We start from the raw sequence: 17,931 nt of genomic DNA, 5'->3' as shown, positions 1-17,931 counted from the left end.
AAAACATTGACATGGAGTTAGACAAAAATTACACTGGTATGTGCAATAGATTTAAATCTTTCTTTTTTTTTTTTTTTTTTTTTTGTCTCTTGTTGTTGCTGTTTCTTGGGCCGCTCCCATGGCATATGGAGGTTCCCAGGCTAGGGGTCTAATCGGAGCTGTAGCCACCGGCCTATGCCAGAGCCACAGCAATGCGGGATCCGAGCCGCGTCTGCAACCTACACCACAGCTCACGGCAACGCTGGATCGTTAACCCACTGAGCAAGGGCAGGGACCGAACCCGCAACCTCATGGTTCCTAGTCGGATTCATTAACCACTGCGCCACGACGGGAACTCCAGATTTAAATCTTAATCCACAATGTCAAGTCTGATGAAAATGTGAATTTCTTTCATTCTAAAGTCTCCAAATTGACTTTCCTTCCTGGTTCGTTTCTATCAAAGTAGAGGAAAATTCTTTTTCCCTGAGTTACACTCAAGTTTGGAATATTATATAGTATTGAAGCATGCAGAATAACCACCTGGTTCAATATTCTCTGGCTGTTCAAGGGTCCAACTGCTGTTCTAGTCATCTTTCAGGGCTTCAATTGGTAATGCACAATGGTCACCATGGAAAAGTCTATGTCAATTGTGTTATGTGAGTGAGAAGCTTAAGTAGAACAATAGTCAGTGAATCAGAGAATGAATACAAGAAGAAATAAAAACACAATTAAAATAATGTTTTAAAAAGTCACATTTGAAAAATAGCAAAAACTTGATATAAATACAATATATAGTGACCAAAAATTAAAACTTGATGGATAGTACAAGCAGCAGATAAAATTCAAGAAAAGACAGAAACAACGCACTGACAGATCCAAGAATTTCCCAGAAAATGAGGAAAAAAGGAAAATACTTTTTGGTTAATGAAGAAGACTTAGGAGTCACAAAGATACAGAGGAAAAAGTTCACTATTTGTCTAATAATAGTTACAGAAAGATTAGTGTCCATGTCTTAAGAGAATGCATAATAGGCAACATCCAGTGAAACGACATTGAAGCCAATTCCCCAGAATTCTTAAAAATACAGATCTTCAGGATTGAGAAGCACAACAAAAATTGGTCAGTGTATATAAAATGGATGGAAAAGTAGTTATACCATCCTGAAACTGTGGAATAATAAAAATGGAAATTTTTAAAATTTTAAAACACAAAAAGTGACTTTATGTATGACTGACCGGGTCACTTTGATATACAAAAGAAATTGACAGAACACTGTAAATCAATCATAATAAAAATTATAAAAATAAAACTGTTGAATTATAAAAACAAAAATTAACAATAAAAATAAAACAAACCAATCTTATATCCCAGAAGCTTTACTGTTTTACCTTTCATATTTAGTTCTATAATCCATTGGAAAATAAACATTGCAATGGAATAAAAAAAGTGTCATTGGTCATTTCACTCATCGATATCCAAATTAATTGGAAATAAACTTCTCTCAAAAAATTGCAGTTGGTGCCTTTGTAATAAATTTAGAAATTATATGTGTGTGAGGTTCTTTCATCTATTCAGTTGATCCCTGTGTTTATGCTTATTCTATCAAGCTCCATTAATTACTGTAGCTATATAGTAGTATTTTATATTGGATAGTGTAAGTTTTCTAACTCTGTTCTTCCAGATTTTGTTATCTGCTCCAGATCTTTTGCTTATCCATATGTTTTAGAATCAGGTTTTTAATTTGAAAAAAATATCTACTAAGATGTTGACTGAATTACATTGAATCCATAAATCAAACTGAACTGTCTTCTTACCCCACTGGACTTATCAGAGGATTTTTAAAACTCTCCTTATAAGTCCGCTGGCTCATTGCTATTGCTCATCTCAGTATGGTACATAAATTCTTCTTTAATTACATAATAGAAACCAGTAAAAAGCAAAAGATAAAAACTGAACCGTCTTCTTTAAAAGGAGGCATTTTCCAATTTATTACCAAGAAACTTTTAAATTGATCTAGGTTCTTAAAAACCCTATCAGAAATGATAACTAAATTTGGAGTAGTGGTTTATACATCTTTGATTTGATTTATTTCTATAATTCTAATGTTACTGTAACATGGAATTTTAAAATTTAATTGTCTAATTTTTGTGGTCGCTATATAGAAATTCGATTTATTTTTGTATATTGACTTAATATACATTCATCCCCAAAATTTACTTATTATTTCTAATAGATCCTTATAGAGGCATTCAAATTTCTATTACACATTGTTTTCTGTAAATAAAGAGTTTTATCTCTTATTTCACACAACTTAAAACTGTTACGTATTTTCCTTGCTTTTGAGCTGGCCAAGGACAGATTAGAATCAAATTATGGTTTACCTTCTCCCTATCAGTGTAATCAGGGGCAAGTGCTTATTTTTTCAGGAACTTTTGTATGTAAGACATGGATGCAACACCTACCTTGAAAAACAATTCAGATAATGTGTATGATGTGTTGCACAGATCATTGCAAGCTGTCCAATAAATAGTAGATACTAGTAAGAAAAATAACAATAGTCAAATGCAGAACACTCTAATACTGTAATGGTGGTGATTAAATCACCTTAACTTTAATATAAATGGTAAAAGATAAAATTATTTAAAATTACACTAGAAGAGTGATATCACCAAGAAGAAAACATAGATAATTCCCAGCTTCACTCCCCATCCCAAGAAGAATAATTAGCAACTATCCATAGATAAGGCATCACTGAGAAAATGACAGAACACAGAGATGAGGCCAAAGCAGTTCCCTGCACCACAGAGACCAGGACAAATGGCATTAGAAGGGGAGGAGGAGGAGCTCCCTGCTGCCTGCACTGCCTTTCCTCCAGGTCAGTGCAGCACCACACTGAGAGGTCTCCCTTGAGCCTATGGTTTCTCCAGTAGGGAAAAGAAAGACCAAGGTGGACATCCCATGCTCCCCAACATTGTGGGTCACTGCATGGGGACCCCCACTTCAGGCTTACCCCATAGGGACGGCAAGAGGGCTCTACAGAGCTTGACTGCTGGGAATAGGAATGTGATGGAGCAGAGGAAGGGGCTTCCAACAACTAGCATTTGCATCTTGGAAGCAGAGTGCTGCCTGTACCACCCAAATCATAATCCCAGCTAGCAGTTTTGCTCATTTTCAGAGAAAAGAAGGTGGCACAGTCTGACCAGGAACGTGGACAGGGCACAGGTCTGCCTACTGGGGGCCCTCAAGTGTAGAGCCTTTCCAGGGCTGCAGCCTGGGATGTTGCCTCTGCCACCTAAGCATTGAGCCAAGTCATAGCCCAGCGCACAGCTGAATAGAGCTGCCAGCACCACCTGACTAGAAAGCCTGGTAAGAACACCTACACAGCTGCATAGCTCACTAATGCTCTTCTGGAATGCCTGGAAGGCATAGCTGATTGTTTATACAGTAAATCCAGTGACTCTGATCAGTAAGGGAACTTGGGATTTGGGTCAGCTTGAGTCATGTCCATGAAGAGTCCTGCTAGCCTTGGAGCTGGTTCTCCCCCTCCATGTAGGCAGGGAGACAGATTGGTAGCCACATCCATTATCTAATGGACCCTTCAGCTTTCCCAACCAGGGAACCTAGCTAGACTATGGGGAAGCTTCACAGCCCATATAGCAGCCCTGCTTAGAGTGGATTTGAATGAAGAACACAACCCATGGCATTCCCCATCTACAGAGCAAGCCAGTGGCCCCATTTAGTCAGGGAAATCAGTACACAGCATTGCCTCATCCAGGACACAAACAACAAAATGTGCAGACCCTGCCAGGGCAGAGAAGCTAATTCATACCCTTACCTATGGATCAGTATAGGAGGCATGACCAGAGAACCCAGGATAAGGCATCACAGAGACCATCCTACAGCATCACACTGGAAAGAGAACCAAGCCAGTAGCCATATTCTACTATTTCTCAGTCAGGGGAACACTCTCCTCCCCTCCACCACCTCATAGCTCAGGATGTAGCCTATCACAAAACTAGACCCTGACACCAAGCCCAATTGCTCAAGGATATTACCAGCAATCTACAGATTCAATGGAATCTCTATCAAAATACCAATGGCCTTTTTCACAGAACTACAACCAATAATCCTAAGATTTGTGTATAATTACAAAAGACACCAAATAGTCAAAGCAATCTCGAGAAAGAAGAACAAAGCTGGACAAATTACTCTCCCTGATTTCAAGCAATATCACAAAGTTATACTACAAAGCTATGGTCAAAGTAATGTGATAGTGGCATGAAACCAGGTGTATAGATCAATGAAACAGAATAGAGAGCCCAGAAATAAACCCTCACTCATGTGGTCAATTAATCTGTAACAAAGGAGGCAAAAATATACCTTCATGAATCGGTGCTGGGAAACTGGACACCTACATGCAAAAGACCAAGCTGGACTGCTTCCTCACACTATCTATGAAAATAAATTCAAAATGGATTAAACTTAATGTAAGACCCGAAACCATGAAACACTTAGCAGAAAACATAAACAATACACTCTTTGAATTGATCTTAACAATATTTTTTTGGATGTTTTCGCCTCTGGCAAAGGCAACAAAAGCAAAAACAAAACAAAACAAAACAAAACAAGTGGGACTACATCAAACTGAAAAACTTTCATACAGTGAAAGAAATCATCAACAAAATAGAAGACAGCCTATTGAATAAGAGAAGATATTTGATAAGGAGTAAATTTCCAGAATAGACAAAGAACTCATAAAACTCAACATCCAAAAGCTCCAAACTGATTGAAAAAAGGCAGACAAGAGTTACCTGCTGTGGCTCAGCAGGTTAGGAACCTGACATAGTGTTCATGAGGATGCAGGTTCGGTCCCTGGCCTTGCTCAGTGGGTTAAGGATCCAGCGTTGCCACAGCTGCAATGTAGCGGGCAGATGCGGCTCAGGTCCAGGTTTGCCATGGCTGTGGCATAGGCCAGCAGCTCCAACTGGAAGCCTAGCCCAAGAACTTACAAATGCCACAGATGCAGCCATAAAAAAATAAAATAAGCAAATTTTACTTAAATTCTCTGAGCCTCACTTTTCTTGAGGTATATAGGAATGATTTTAGTACTTCCTTCACTGGTTGTTTGAAAGAAGTAATAAACTAATACATGTAAAGAACTCAGAACAATAATTTATACAATCGGCACACAATAATTGGTTTTTATTTGTATTATATTCATAGCATATTCTATCATAAGAGATTATTAATAGGATGAATATATAATGAACTTATGCAAAGCCACAAATATGAACTTCAATAGAAAGATGGACAAAGTACATAACATTTATAATTAATTAGAAAGCTTGGAGGGGATAAGGATCAAGATGGTGGAGAAATAAGATGTGATGCTCACTTTTTCCCATGAACACATCAAAAAAAATGGACATGTAGAATGATCTGCACAGAACATCTACTGAATGCTGGTCTTAAACCTTCAAAAAGGGCAAGAAACCCTTCACATAACTGGGTAGAACAAAAGAAAAAGAGGTGGGGGGAAGGAGAGAAAAGGAATCAGGATGGAACTGGCACTCCTGAGAGGGAGCCGTGAAAGAAGAAAGGAATCCACACCCTGGAAGCCACCTAATTGACGGGGAGATTTGCCAGGATGGAGGGACCTCAAAGTTGCCGAGAAAAGCACAGCAACTAGACCGAGGACAAAGCAGAATGTGAGCCACACAGACAATCTGCACCACTGCCACCAGACACCACAGACAGATGCTTGAGCAGGGGCTGGGCGCTGAGATTCACACTCCTGAGTTCAATTCCTAGGAGAGGACTAGGGTTGGCTATGTGGAGACAGCCTGAGGGCCTAGGGAGCATTGCACCATGGGCCAGGGAGCAGAACGCCATAGCTGAGGAAACCTCGGAGGAGGTCTGGGCCCATAGGAGAAGCAAGCTGCCATTGTTGGGAGGGCGAGAGAAGGAGGGGCAGACCACCATAGGAATATCTTTCCCTGAGCACACACACAGTCTCAGAGGGCAGGGTGCCTCTAGCGCAGGCTACAGTTGGCGAGGCACCACTTGCTTGGGCTACAGGAGACCAGGTGTCTTTTGTGCGGGCTATGGGTGGCCGGGCACCTCTTGTGTGGGCTAAGGGCAGTAGGGTGGGGGTGTTAAGTGCCATGTGGTGTCTCTTCTGTGATCTACTGGGGGGTGGAGGGGAAAAAACCACAGCATTCATCTCAGAAACCAGAGGGGGGGTGTGGTCCACCACAACTAGGGGTCTGTGAACAGGCTCCACCTGAGGACCCAGTCACCTCAAAATTCGGAAAAAAAGAGGGCACTGCAACCAAGCACCACCTGTTGCTGCTCCCACTCCTGCGGGAACACACACTGCTGCTGCCACTTCCACACAATAGACACAATAGAAAAGCTAGACTTCACTGACATGTTCAGGACACCATATCCAAAAAAATTAGGATATACATTCTTCTCAGGTGCACATGGAACATTTTCAAGGGTCAATCACATAAGGGGCACAAAACTAACCTCAACAAATTTAAGAGTACAGAAATTATTTCAAGTAACTTCTCTGACCACAATTGACAAATGATAATCAAAACACGACCATTCGAAATCTGAGATTTCAGAAAAGAAGTGCCTAGAGGGAAGTTAATAGTGATACAGGCCTTCCTCAGAAAAAGAATAAAAATCTCAAATTGACAATATAACATACCACCTAAAAGAACTAGAAAAAGAAGAACAAACAAAATGCAAAGTCAGCAGAAGGAAGGAAATCATAAAAATTACAGAGGAAATCAGTAGAATAGAGATTCAAAAAACAATACAAAAATAAATCAATAAAACGAAGAGCTGGTTCTTTGAAAAGGTAAACAAAACTGACAAACGACTGGCCAGACTCACAAAGAGGAGCGAAAGAACAGAAATAAACAAAATAAGAAATGAAAAAGGAGAAATCACAATGTACACTGCAGAAATATAAAAAAAAATGAGATTACAATTGTATGCCAACAAATTTGACAACCTAAAAAAATGGATAACCTTCTAGAGAATTACAGCCTCTCAAAATTGAGTCAAGAAGAAATAGATCAACTGAACAGACCGATCACTAGATATGAAATTGAATATGTCATAAAAACACTCCCTACAAATTAAAGTCCAGGACCAGATGGCTTCACAAGAGAATTCTACCAAACATACAAAGAGGAACTGATACCCATCCTCCTTAAACTTTTTCAAGAGGTTAAAGAAGAAGGAACACTCCCAAATGACACCACTTTTATCCCAATACCAAAACCAGACAAAGATACCACCAAAAAAAGAAAACTATAGACCAATAGCTTTGATGAATATAGACATAAAAATTCTCAACAAAATTTATAGCCAGCTGAATCCAACAACATATAAAAAAGATCATACACCACAACTAAGTGGGAGTCACACCAGGTTCACAAGGATGGTTCATCATACCCAACTCAATCAATGTCATACACCATTTTAACAAAAAAAGTAAAAAAACCACATGATCATCTCAATAGATGTAGAAAAAGCAATTTACAAGGTCCAACATCAATACATGATTAAAAAAAGTGGCTATAGAGGGAACATACCTTTAACATAATAAAAGCCATTTATGACAAACCCACAGCAAATATAATACTCAATGGAGAAAAGCTGAAAGACATCCTGCGAAAATCTGGAAAAAGACAAGGATGCCCACTCTCACCACTTTTATTCCACATAGTACCAGAAGTCCTAGCCACAGCAATCAGACAAAAAAAATGAAATAAAAGGTATCCAAATTGGAAGAAAAGGAGTAAAATTGTCATTGTGTGCAGATGACATGATACTAAATATAGAAAACCCTAAGGACTCCATACAAAAACTACTCAAACTGATCAACAAATTCAGCAAAGCAGTAGGTTATAATATTAGCATTCAGAAATCAGTCACATTTCTGTATACTTACAATGAAATATTAGAAAAGGAATACAAAAATACAATACCTTTTAAAATCGCACCCCAAAAATCAAATACCTGGGAATAAACCTGACCAAGGAGGTAAAATACTTATATACTGAGAACTATAAAATATTAGTCAAGGAAATTAAAGAAGATGTAAAGAAATGGAAAGCTATTCCATGCTCCTGGGTTGGAAAAATTAATGTTGTAAAAATGGCCATACTACCCAAAGCAATCTACAGATGCAATGCAATCCCTGTCAAATTATCCATGACATTTTTCACAGAACTAGAACAAACAATCCAAAAATTTATATGGAACCACAAAAGACCCAGAATTGCCAAAGTAATCCTGAGGAACAAATCCAAGCAGGAGGCATCTCTCTCCCAGACTTCAGGCAATATTACAGAGCCACAGTGATCAAGACAGTGTGGGTACTGGTACCAAAAGAGACATACAGACCAATGGAACAGAATAGAGGACCCAAAAATAAACACAGACACCTATGGTCAATTAATCTTTGACAAAGGAGGCAAGAACATAAAATGGGGAAAAGACAGTCTTTTCAGCAAGTATTGCTGGGAAACCTGGACAGCCACATGCAAATCAATAAAACTAGAACACACCCTCCCACCACACATGAAAATAAACCCAAAATGGCTTGAAGACTTAAATATAAGACAAGACACCATCAAACTCCTGGAAGAGAACATAGGCAAAACATTCCCTGACATCAACTGTAAAAATGTTTTCTTAGGTCATTACCCCAAGGAAACAGAAATAAAAACAAAAATTAAACCGAAGGGACCTAATCAAACTGACAAGCTATAGCACAGCAAAGGAAACCAAAAAGAAAACAAAAAGACAACTTACAGAATGGGGGAAAATAGTGTCAAATGATGCAACTGACAAGGGCTTAATCTCTAAAATATACAAACAACTTATACAACTCGACAGCAAAAAAGCCAACAACCCAATAGAAAAATGGGCAAAAGACCTGAATAGACATTTGTCCAAAGAAGATATACAGATGGCCAATAAGAACATGAAACAATGCTAAACATCACTAATTAACAGAGAAATGCAAATAAAAATTACTATGAGGTACCACCTCACACCAGTCAGAAATGGCCATCATTAATAAGTCCACAAATAACAAATGCTGGAGAGGGTGTGGAGAATAGGGAACCCTCCTGCACTGTTGGTGGGAATGTAAGCTGGTACAACCACTAGGGAGAACAGTATGGAGGTACCTTAGAAAACTCTACATAAAACTACCATATGACCCAGCAATCCCACTCTTGGGCGTATATCCAGACAAAACTTTCCTTAAAAAAGACACATGCACCCGCATGTTCATTGCAGCACTATTCACAATATCCAAGACATGGACTTCTAAAACACATCTGTAAATAATGGTTCTTGAACTCTTTAGATGAGCCACTGGTTATTTTATGTCAGTCAAGTTATGGTAACAGTGTCATTTTCTTTAATTACTTTTTTTACCTCCATGCTTGGACCACAAGAAATCATGAAGTACATCTTAAAATTCCTCTTAAAGCATGTAAGTTAACATTTATTTTTCTTATTGTTATTATAGTCCTAAGTGAAAATCCTTAAAAATATATTAAAATTAGTAACTTGAAAGGATAATATATATAAAGAGACTTAAAAATAATACACTTCATGGGGATTATAGGCATATTTCCATATGTAAATTTAGAGACAAACACATTAGAATATGTAACAAATCAATTTTATCACCTGATATCTCAAAAACAAATTCAGCAGTGGAGTTCCATGGCTGGTGTTCCATTTGTTCAGTTTTCTATTACATAAGAATGCATTGTTCAATACAACTTGACTAAGACCCATTTATGTTTTCTTTATCTAGTTCCCTCTGTTATATATATGGTAAATGATTTGAGAACCAATATAATTTCCTATCTCAACCTTCTTTTTTTTTTTGTCTTTTGTCTTTTTAGGGCCACACCCATGGCATATGGTGGTTCCCAGACTAGGGGTCTAATTGGAGCTGTACCTGCCAGCCTATGCCACAGCCATAGCAATGCCAGATCCGAGCTGTGCTTGTGACCAACACCACAGGTCATGGCAATGCTGGATCCTTAACCCACTGAGTGAAGCCAGAGATTGAACCCGCATCCTCATGGATCTTAGGTTGGTTAACCACTGAGCCATGACAGGAACTCCAACATCTAAAGTTTCTTAATGCCGTTTTTTTGGTGCCTCAGAAGACTTCTCTAGATTTGTTCAAGTCAGAATCTTCTTTTTACCAGCTTACTCAAGGCTCCCTTTACTTCCTTGTTCCTCAAAGTATAGATGAGTGGATTTAATACAGGAGTGACCACACTGTACATAATGGCAATGATCCTGTCCTGGTCCATGGAGCTACCTGAGGTAGTACAGATATATGTGAAAACAACAGAAGCAAAGAAAAGAAAAACTACCATGAAGTGGGAGGCACAAGTGGACAGTGCTTTATGAAGCATGCTGCAAGAATGGGTCTTGAAGGAAAGATGGGTGATAACGTAGCCATAGGAGAGAAGTGTTAGAAAGAATGGGCCCATGGCAATTGTCCCTGTAACAGTGTTGAGCAGCCACTGGTTAAGCTCAATGTTCCCACAGGCCAGCTTGAGCAAAGGCTTAATATCACAGAAGAAGTGATGGATGTAGTTGGATCCACAGAAGTGTAAGCGAGAGGTCATTATGGAGTGCATCAGGGCATGGAAAAAACCAATGACCCAAACAGTGACAGCCATTTGAGTACAGACCCGAGGATTCATGATAAGAGTGTAACGAAGTGGTTTGCAGATAGCCACGAAGCGGTCAAAAGCTATCATGGCCAACAACAGGGCCTCTGTGCTGCCCAGGAAGTGGAAGAAATGAAGCTGGCTTAGGCATCCCCAGAAAGAAATTTCTTTGTGTGGGGAGAGGAAGTTCCCCAGTATCTTTGGCAGTGTCACTGTGGAGTAGCAGATATCTAGACAGGACAGGTTTCCCAGGAAGAAATACATAGGAGAATGGAGTCTTGGCTCAGAGATGACAACCATCAGGATGGCTCCATTCCCAGCCACGATGACCAAGTAAATTGCGAGGAAAAGCACGAAGAGCAAAGGCTGCAGTTCTTGGATGTCTGTCACTCTGAGGAGAAGAAATTCAGTGACTGATGTTTGATTGGGCATCACTTAAAAGCAAAGACAGAAGAGTATATGGAATGCTATCTCTGCTGGAAATTAGAGTCCTCCAGCTGAGGATTTTTCCATCCTGTACAACATTTTGAGGGTGAGCATTGTTGTTGTAAATAGTCCCAGCACAAAGGTTTTACAGTATTTGGAGTGTTAGCTTATAAAATGCAAAGGTTATGTTACTCACCTACCTGTTTTTCTTCATTAGATTTATCATAGTATTTTTGTTTATGAGCTGTTACTCACCTACCTGTTTTTCTTCATTAGATTTATCATAGTATTTTTGTTTCTCCCAGGGATTCAGAGCCTGTTGCCATCCTACCATCTGATGTGACTGCGAACTTGTACTTTCTGATACAAGTTGCCTTTTCTTATCCTAAGTCAGCTGTAACAGAGAGTAAATTTTAAACTACTCCACTACACCGCTATCTCTTGACCTAGCAGGACTCCATCTGAAGGGTTTTTACTTAAGAAGAGACAAGTTGGAAAAATAAAGCTGTAAGAAAATTCGAATAGATATGCAGACATTAGTGTGCTTCCTATAAAAAGGGAATCATTCAAAATTTGGGAAATCTCTGAAAGGAGAAGAAAAATATTTAATGTGACTAGAATAAAAATATGAATTAGGGAACATTACTAGGGATCCCATGGGATTCTAGGCTATATAGATAACTAGAGAAAAATTTGAGAAACTACTTAAATTTTAATCCACTTCTATAAATGTCTGGCTTCAGGGAATTCAGAGGAGCTTTCTTTGATAGCCACTTATATTTTGTATATTTAAAAAATTTAAACTGTAATTGCAATGTATACATGTAAGGATAACCTGACCCCCTTGCTGTACAGTGGGAAAATAAAATAAAATAAATAAAAAATTTATTACTCCTGTTTAACATATAAATGCTTAAGATACATATTTTGTTCTCTGACCCACAAAACAATATGGTATCAAAAATCACTTGGGGAAAAAATTTCCTACCCTTTAAAGAAAATAGCAATCACATTTCCTGTACTAAATCATTTACTTCACTGAAGTGTGAACATTGTGAGATTACATATTTGGAGAATATATAGAGAAATGGCAATAAAAATATAGGCAGTAAAGCATTTTCCTAATCCATAAACACAATGAGGAGTCCATCCCAAGATAGAAAAGCAGCTCTAAATGCTGGGCATTTAGCTTCAATACTAGGAAGATGACAGAGAATAGGAGTAACTTCTCAGCTTGTCTCCTGTTTTCATTCTCATACCTGATTTGAGTGTTCAAATTCACAGCTATGAAATCTTTTCAGGTTTATACTCGTGAAAAATAAAGGGAAAAATATTTGTAAAGTAAATAGTAGAAAAATATTTGAGGTGATAGCTTGTATTGGGTTTGCAGCATAAGCTCATCATCTTACCAAGCTATTTCTTTCTCAAATTCTGCCTGTCTTTTATAGTCCACAGATCTCTAGACATGGAAAGCCTGAGAGAGCTTGTCCCCTGGGTTTGAGAGGATTATTGTAAGAATAAACAAGATCCCTTCCTATATCTGCTGTATTAAGAGAATATTCCTTGGGGAACTCCTATCTTGAGTTCCATTTTGCTTTCATTGTTCCTATGTTTTTTCCCTAACATATTTCTTTCTTAATTTCAGACCATAGACAGTACAATTCTCACCAGCCTCATGTTTTCTTTTTTAAAATACCTTTCATTTCCTGCCATTGGATTGAAAGGATGCACTTTTTTTTTTTTTTTTTGTCTTTTTAGGGCCGCACCCGTGGCATATGGATGTTCCCAGGCTAGGGGTCTAATTGGAGCTGTTGCCGCTGGCCTAAGCCACAGCCACAGCAATGCCAGATCCAAGTCACATCTGCAAACTACACCACAGCTCACAGCAATGCCGCATCCTTAACCCACTGAGCGAGGCCAGTGATGGAACCCACAACCTCATGGTTCCTAGTTGGATTCATTTCTGCTGCACCACAATGGGAACTCCGGATACGTTTTGCTTTTTAAATTTTTATTAAGATTTTTATTTTTTCTATTATACTTGATGTACAATGTTCTGTCAATTTCTGCTGTACAGCAAAGTGACCCAGTCATACATATATGCATATGTGTATACGTACACATTCTTTATCACATTATCCTCCATCATGTTCCATCACAAGTGACTAGATATATTTCCATGTGCTATACAGCAGGATCTCGTTGCTTATCCACTCCAATTGCAATCGTTTATATCTACTAACCCCAAACTTTCAGTCCATCCTACTCCCTCCCCCTGCCCCCTTGGCAACCACAAGTCTGTTTCCCAAGTCCATGAGGTTTTTTTTTTTTTCTGTAAGATAGGTTCTTTGTGCTGTATATTAGATTCCAGATATAAGTGATATCATATGGAATTTGTCTTTGTCTTTCTGACTTACTTCACTTAGTATGAGAGGCTCTAGTTCCATCCATGTTTCTGCAAATGGCATTATTTTGTTCTTTTTTTATGGCTGAATAGTATTCCATTGTATATATTACTGCTTCTTCTTAATCCATTCATTGGTTGATTTGTGTGTTGTTTCCATGTCTTTGCTTTTGTGAATAGTGCTGCAATGAACATAGGGGGTGCATGTATCTTTTTCAATGAAAGTTTTGTCCAGATATATACCCAGGATTGCTGGATCCTATGGTAGTTCTAAATTTAGTTTTCTGAGGTACCACCTTACTGTTTTCGTAGTGGTAGTACCAGTTTACATTCCCACCAACTGTGAAGGAGGGTACCCTCTTCTCCACACCCTTTCCAACATTTTTATTTGTTGATTCGTTAATGATTGACATTCTGGCCAGTGTCAGGTAGTACCTCATAGTTATTTTTTTTTCTAAGTTTTATCAGAGTTTTTTCCATTTTTATTATTATTATTTAAAAATTTTTTTTTAAATTTTTGGTCTTTTTTTTTGCCATTTCTTGGGCCACTCCCGTGGCATATGGAGGTTCCCAGGCTAGGGGTCAAATCGGAGCTGTAGTCGCTGGTCTATGCCACAGCCACAGCAACATGGGATCCGAGCCGTGTCTGTGACCTACACCACGGCTCATGGCAAGGTGGGATCCCCAACCCACTGACTAAGGGCAGGGATCGAACCTGCAACCTCATGGTTCCTAGTCGGATTCGTTAACCACTGCACCACGACGGGAACTCCCTAATTTTTTCCATTTTTAAAAATGATTTTTATTTTTTTCATTATAGTTGATTTACCATGTTGTGTCAATTTCTACTATACAGCAACGTGACTCAGTCAAACACATATATACATATAAATTCTTTTTTCTCACATTATCCTCCATCATGTTCCATCACAAATGACTATATATAGTTCCCTGTGCTAAGCAGCAGGATCTCATTGCTTATCCAACAAAATGAAATAGTTTGCATCTATTAACCCAAAACTCTCAGTCCATCCTGCTCCTTGCCCCTCCCTCTTGGCAACCACAAGACTGTTCTCCATGTCCACCTTAGTTTCTTTTCTGTGGAAAGGTTTATTTATGCCATATATTAGATTCCAGATATAAGTGATATCATAGGGTATTTTTCTTTTTCTAACTTCACTCAGGATGAAAGTCTCTAGTTCCATCCATGTTGCTGCTAATGGCATTCTTTTGTTCTTTTTTTTGGCTGAGTAGTATTCCATTGTGTATATATACCACATCTTCTTACTCTATTCCTCTGTCTATGGACATTTAAGTTGTTTCCATGTCTTGGCTATTGTGAATAGTGCTGCAATGAACATGCGGGTGCATGTGTCTTTTTTAAGGAAAGTTTTGTCTGGATATACGCCCAAGAGTGGGATTGCTGGGTCATATGGTAGTTTTATGTAGAGTTTTCTAAGGTACCTCCATACTGTTCTCCCTAGTGGTTGTACCAGCTTACATTCCCACCAACAGTGCAGGAGGGTTCCCTATTCTCCACACCCTCTCCAGCATTTGTTATTTGTGGACTTATTAATGATGGCCATTTCTGACTGGTGTGAGGTGGTACCTCATAGTAATTTTTATTTGCATTTCTCTGTTAATTAGTGATGTTTAGCATTGTTTCATGTTCTTATTGGCCATCTGTATATCTTCTTTGGACAAATGTCTATTCAGGTCTTTTGCCCATTTTTCTATTGGGTTGTTGGCTTTTTTGCTGTCGAGTTGTATAAGTTGTTTGTATATTTTAGAGATTAAGCCCTTGTCAGTTGCATCATTTGACACTATTTTCCCCCATTCTGTAAGTTGTCTTTTTGTTTTCTTTTTGGTTTCCTTTGCTGTGCTATAGCTTGTCAGTTTGATTAGGTCCCTTCGGTTTAATTTTTGTTTTTATTTCTGTTTCCTTGGGGTAATGACCTAAGAAAACATTTTTACAGTTGATGTCAGGGAATGTTTTGCCTATGTTCTCTTCCAGGAGTTTGATGGTGTCTTGTCTTATATTTAAGTCTTCAAGCCATTTTGGGTTTATTTTCATGTGTGGTGGGAGGGTGTGTTCTAGTTTTATTGATTTGCATGTGGCTGTCCAGGTTTCCCAGCAATACTTGCTGAAAAGACTGTCTTTTCCCCATTTTATGTTCTTGCCTCCTTTGTCAAAGATTAATTGACCATAGGTGTCTGTGTTTATTTTTGGGTCCTCTATTCTGTTCCATTGGTCTGTATGTCTCTTTTGGTACCAGTACCCACACTGTCTTGATCACTGTGGCTCTGTAATATTGCCTGAAGTCTGGGAGAGAGATGCCTCCTGCTTGGATTTGTTCCTCAGGATTACTTTGGCAATTCTGGGTCTTTTGTGGTTCCATATAAATTTTTGGATTGTTTGTTCTAGTTCTGTGAAAAATGTCATGGATAATTTGACAGGGATTGCATTGCATCTGTAGATTGCTTTGGGTAGTATGGCCATTTTTACAACATTAATTTTTCCAACCCAGGAGCATGGAATAGCTTTCCATTTCTTTACATCTTCTTTAATTTCCTTGACTAATATTTTATAGTTCTCAGTATATAAGTATTTTACCTCCTTGGTCAGGTTTATTCCCAGGTATTTGATTTTTTGGGGTGCGATTTTAAAAGGTATTGTATTTTTGTATTCCTTTTCTAATATTTCATTGTAAGTATTGTATTCCATTGTATTCCTTTTCTAATATTTCAATGTGACTGATTTCTGAATGCTAATATTATAACCTACTGCTTTGCTGAATTTGCTGATCAGTTCAAATAGTTTTGGGGTTGAGTACTTAGGGTTTTCTACAGATAGCATTTGCAACAGCCAAGACATGGAAACAACTCAAAGGTCCATTGACAGATGATTGGATTAGGAAGATGTGGTATATATACTATTAAGCCATGAAAAAGAACAAAATAATGCCACTTGCAGCAACATGGATGGAACTAGAGACTCTCATACTGAGTGAAGGAAGTCAGAAGGAGAAAGACAAATACCATATGCTATTACTTATATCTAAATCTAATATAGGGCACAAATGAAACTTTCCACAGAAAAGAAAATCATGGAATTGGAGAATAGACTTGTGGTTGCCAAGGGGGAGGGGGAGGGATGGATTGGGAGCCTGGGGTTAATAGATCCAAACTGTAGCTTTTGGAATGGATTAGCAATGAGATCCTGCTGTGTAGCACTGGGAACTATGTCTAGTTGCTTACAATGGAGCATTATAATGTGAGAAAAAAGAATGTATACATGTATGTTTAACTGGGTCACCATGCTGTATGGTAGGGAAAAAATGTATTGGGGAAATAAATTTTTTTTATTTTTTTTTAAGAATTAAAAATTTAAAAAGAAGTCAAATGGTCCAACTGGCAAGGATTATTGTGAAATGTTATTAAAAGTGGAGGGAGATTTAAAAAAAATCTCAGGAATACCTTCTATCCTACTTGTGGTTTATTTTTATTTCTCAGCTAATAGTCATGGAAAGCTTCGACTTACAGAATTTCTTCTACTTTTCTGTTTGGTTTTCCTATTCTAAACTTATTTCACAAACTAAATTATTAGTTTTATTTTTCATTTCTGTAGGGGGAAAAAAACTAGGTAGGTGACTTGCTAAGGTTATTGCTCATAGGGGAATAAAAAAGAACCAAGATGTTTGGACTCCTGCATCCTAACTTAGGTTTATTCCCATGTGATAGTAATTATATACAAAGAACCTTGTAAAGCAGTTAAGAAAAATGGAATGAGACAAGAAAGCAAATAAAGAAAAAATCATGCAAGTAATGTCAAATAATATATCTCTACTTCTCTAAATAAAAGAATACTTTTAAAACTTCAAGAAAAAAAGGTATTTGGGGTACAACAGATACACTTTCTGTCTTCCATATTATAGTAGACAATCATGGATGCTGTCCCTGGATTCCAGGCTAATTCCCAGAGTCAAATTTCTACAGAGACTAACTTGTGATGTCCAGAGGGAAGAAACAGAATAAATGTAAAATTAAATGTATCAGCTAGCACATACTAGCAGTAGTAACCGTGGAACTTGATTCTGAGAGTGCTTAGGAGACTGAAGCATAAAGTTGGATTTTATGTTAGAATCCCTTACCTCAGGGACATTGGATTCTTAGGCAAGGACCCAAGGGATGTGGATCTTAAAAGCTTAGATAAGGCAGTGGTCGAGATGATGAGTGTGGAAATGACTGAGTTGCCCTGGCAGAAGGCAGGAGAAGGATAAAGACATTCAGGAAAGTGGAGTGGACATGCCATGTGAGGTAAGAAAACACACCAGAATCTTACATTCCATGCGAGAGCATAGAGGAGACATACCATTCCCCAAGATC

General features: G+C 38.2%; 1 protein-coding gene and 1 long non-coding RNA gene across 2 annotated transcripts in view; both read right to left on the bottom strand.

The window, feature by feature from the left end:
• The window catches only part of LOC146401405 (uncharacterized), a 117,129-nt gene that overhangs the window by 64,395 nt on the left and 34,803 nt on the right, over window positions 1–17,931 (bottom strand). The window lies entirely within an intron of this gene.
• Window positions 10,221–11,147, bottom strand: LOC100152891 (olfactory receptor 12D1-like). Its single transcript, XM_084970372.1, has one exon. The coding sequence runs from the start codon at window positions 11,145–11,147 to the stop codon at window positions 10,221–10,223; it is 927 nt and encodes a 308-aa protein (XP_084826498.1).

This window comes from Sus scrofa, chromosome 7 (assembly GCF_054392235.1).
Source record: "Sus scrofa isolate SSC_HxYL_T2T_F1_AM1 chromosome 7, Sscrofa_HxYL_maternal_Yorkshire_Landrace_v2.0, whole genome shotgun sequence".
In the NCBI taxonomy this organism is placed as follows: domain Eukaryota; kingdom Metazoa; phylum Chordata; class Mammalia; order Artiodactyla; family Suidae; genus Sus; species Sus scrofa.
Note: the sequence above shows the minus strand (reverse complement) of the source record. Positions and strands in the feature narration are given on the sequence as shown.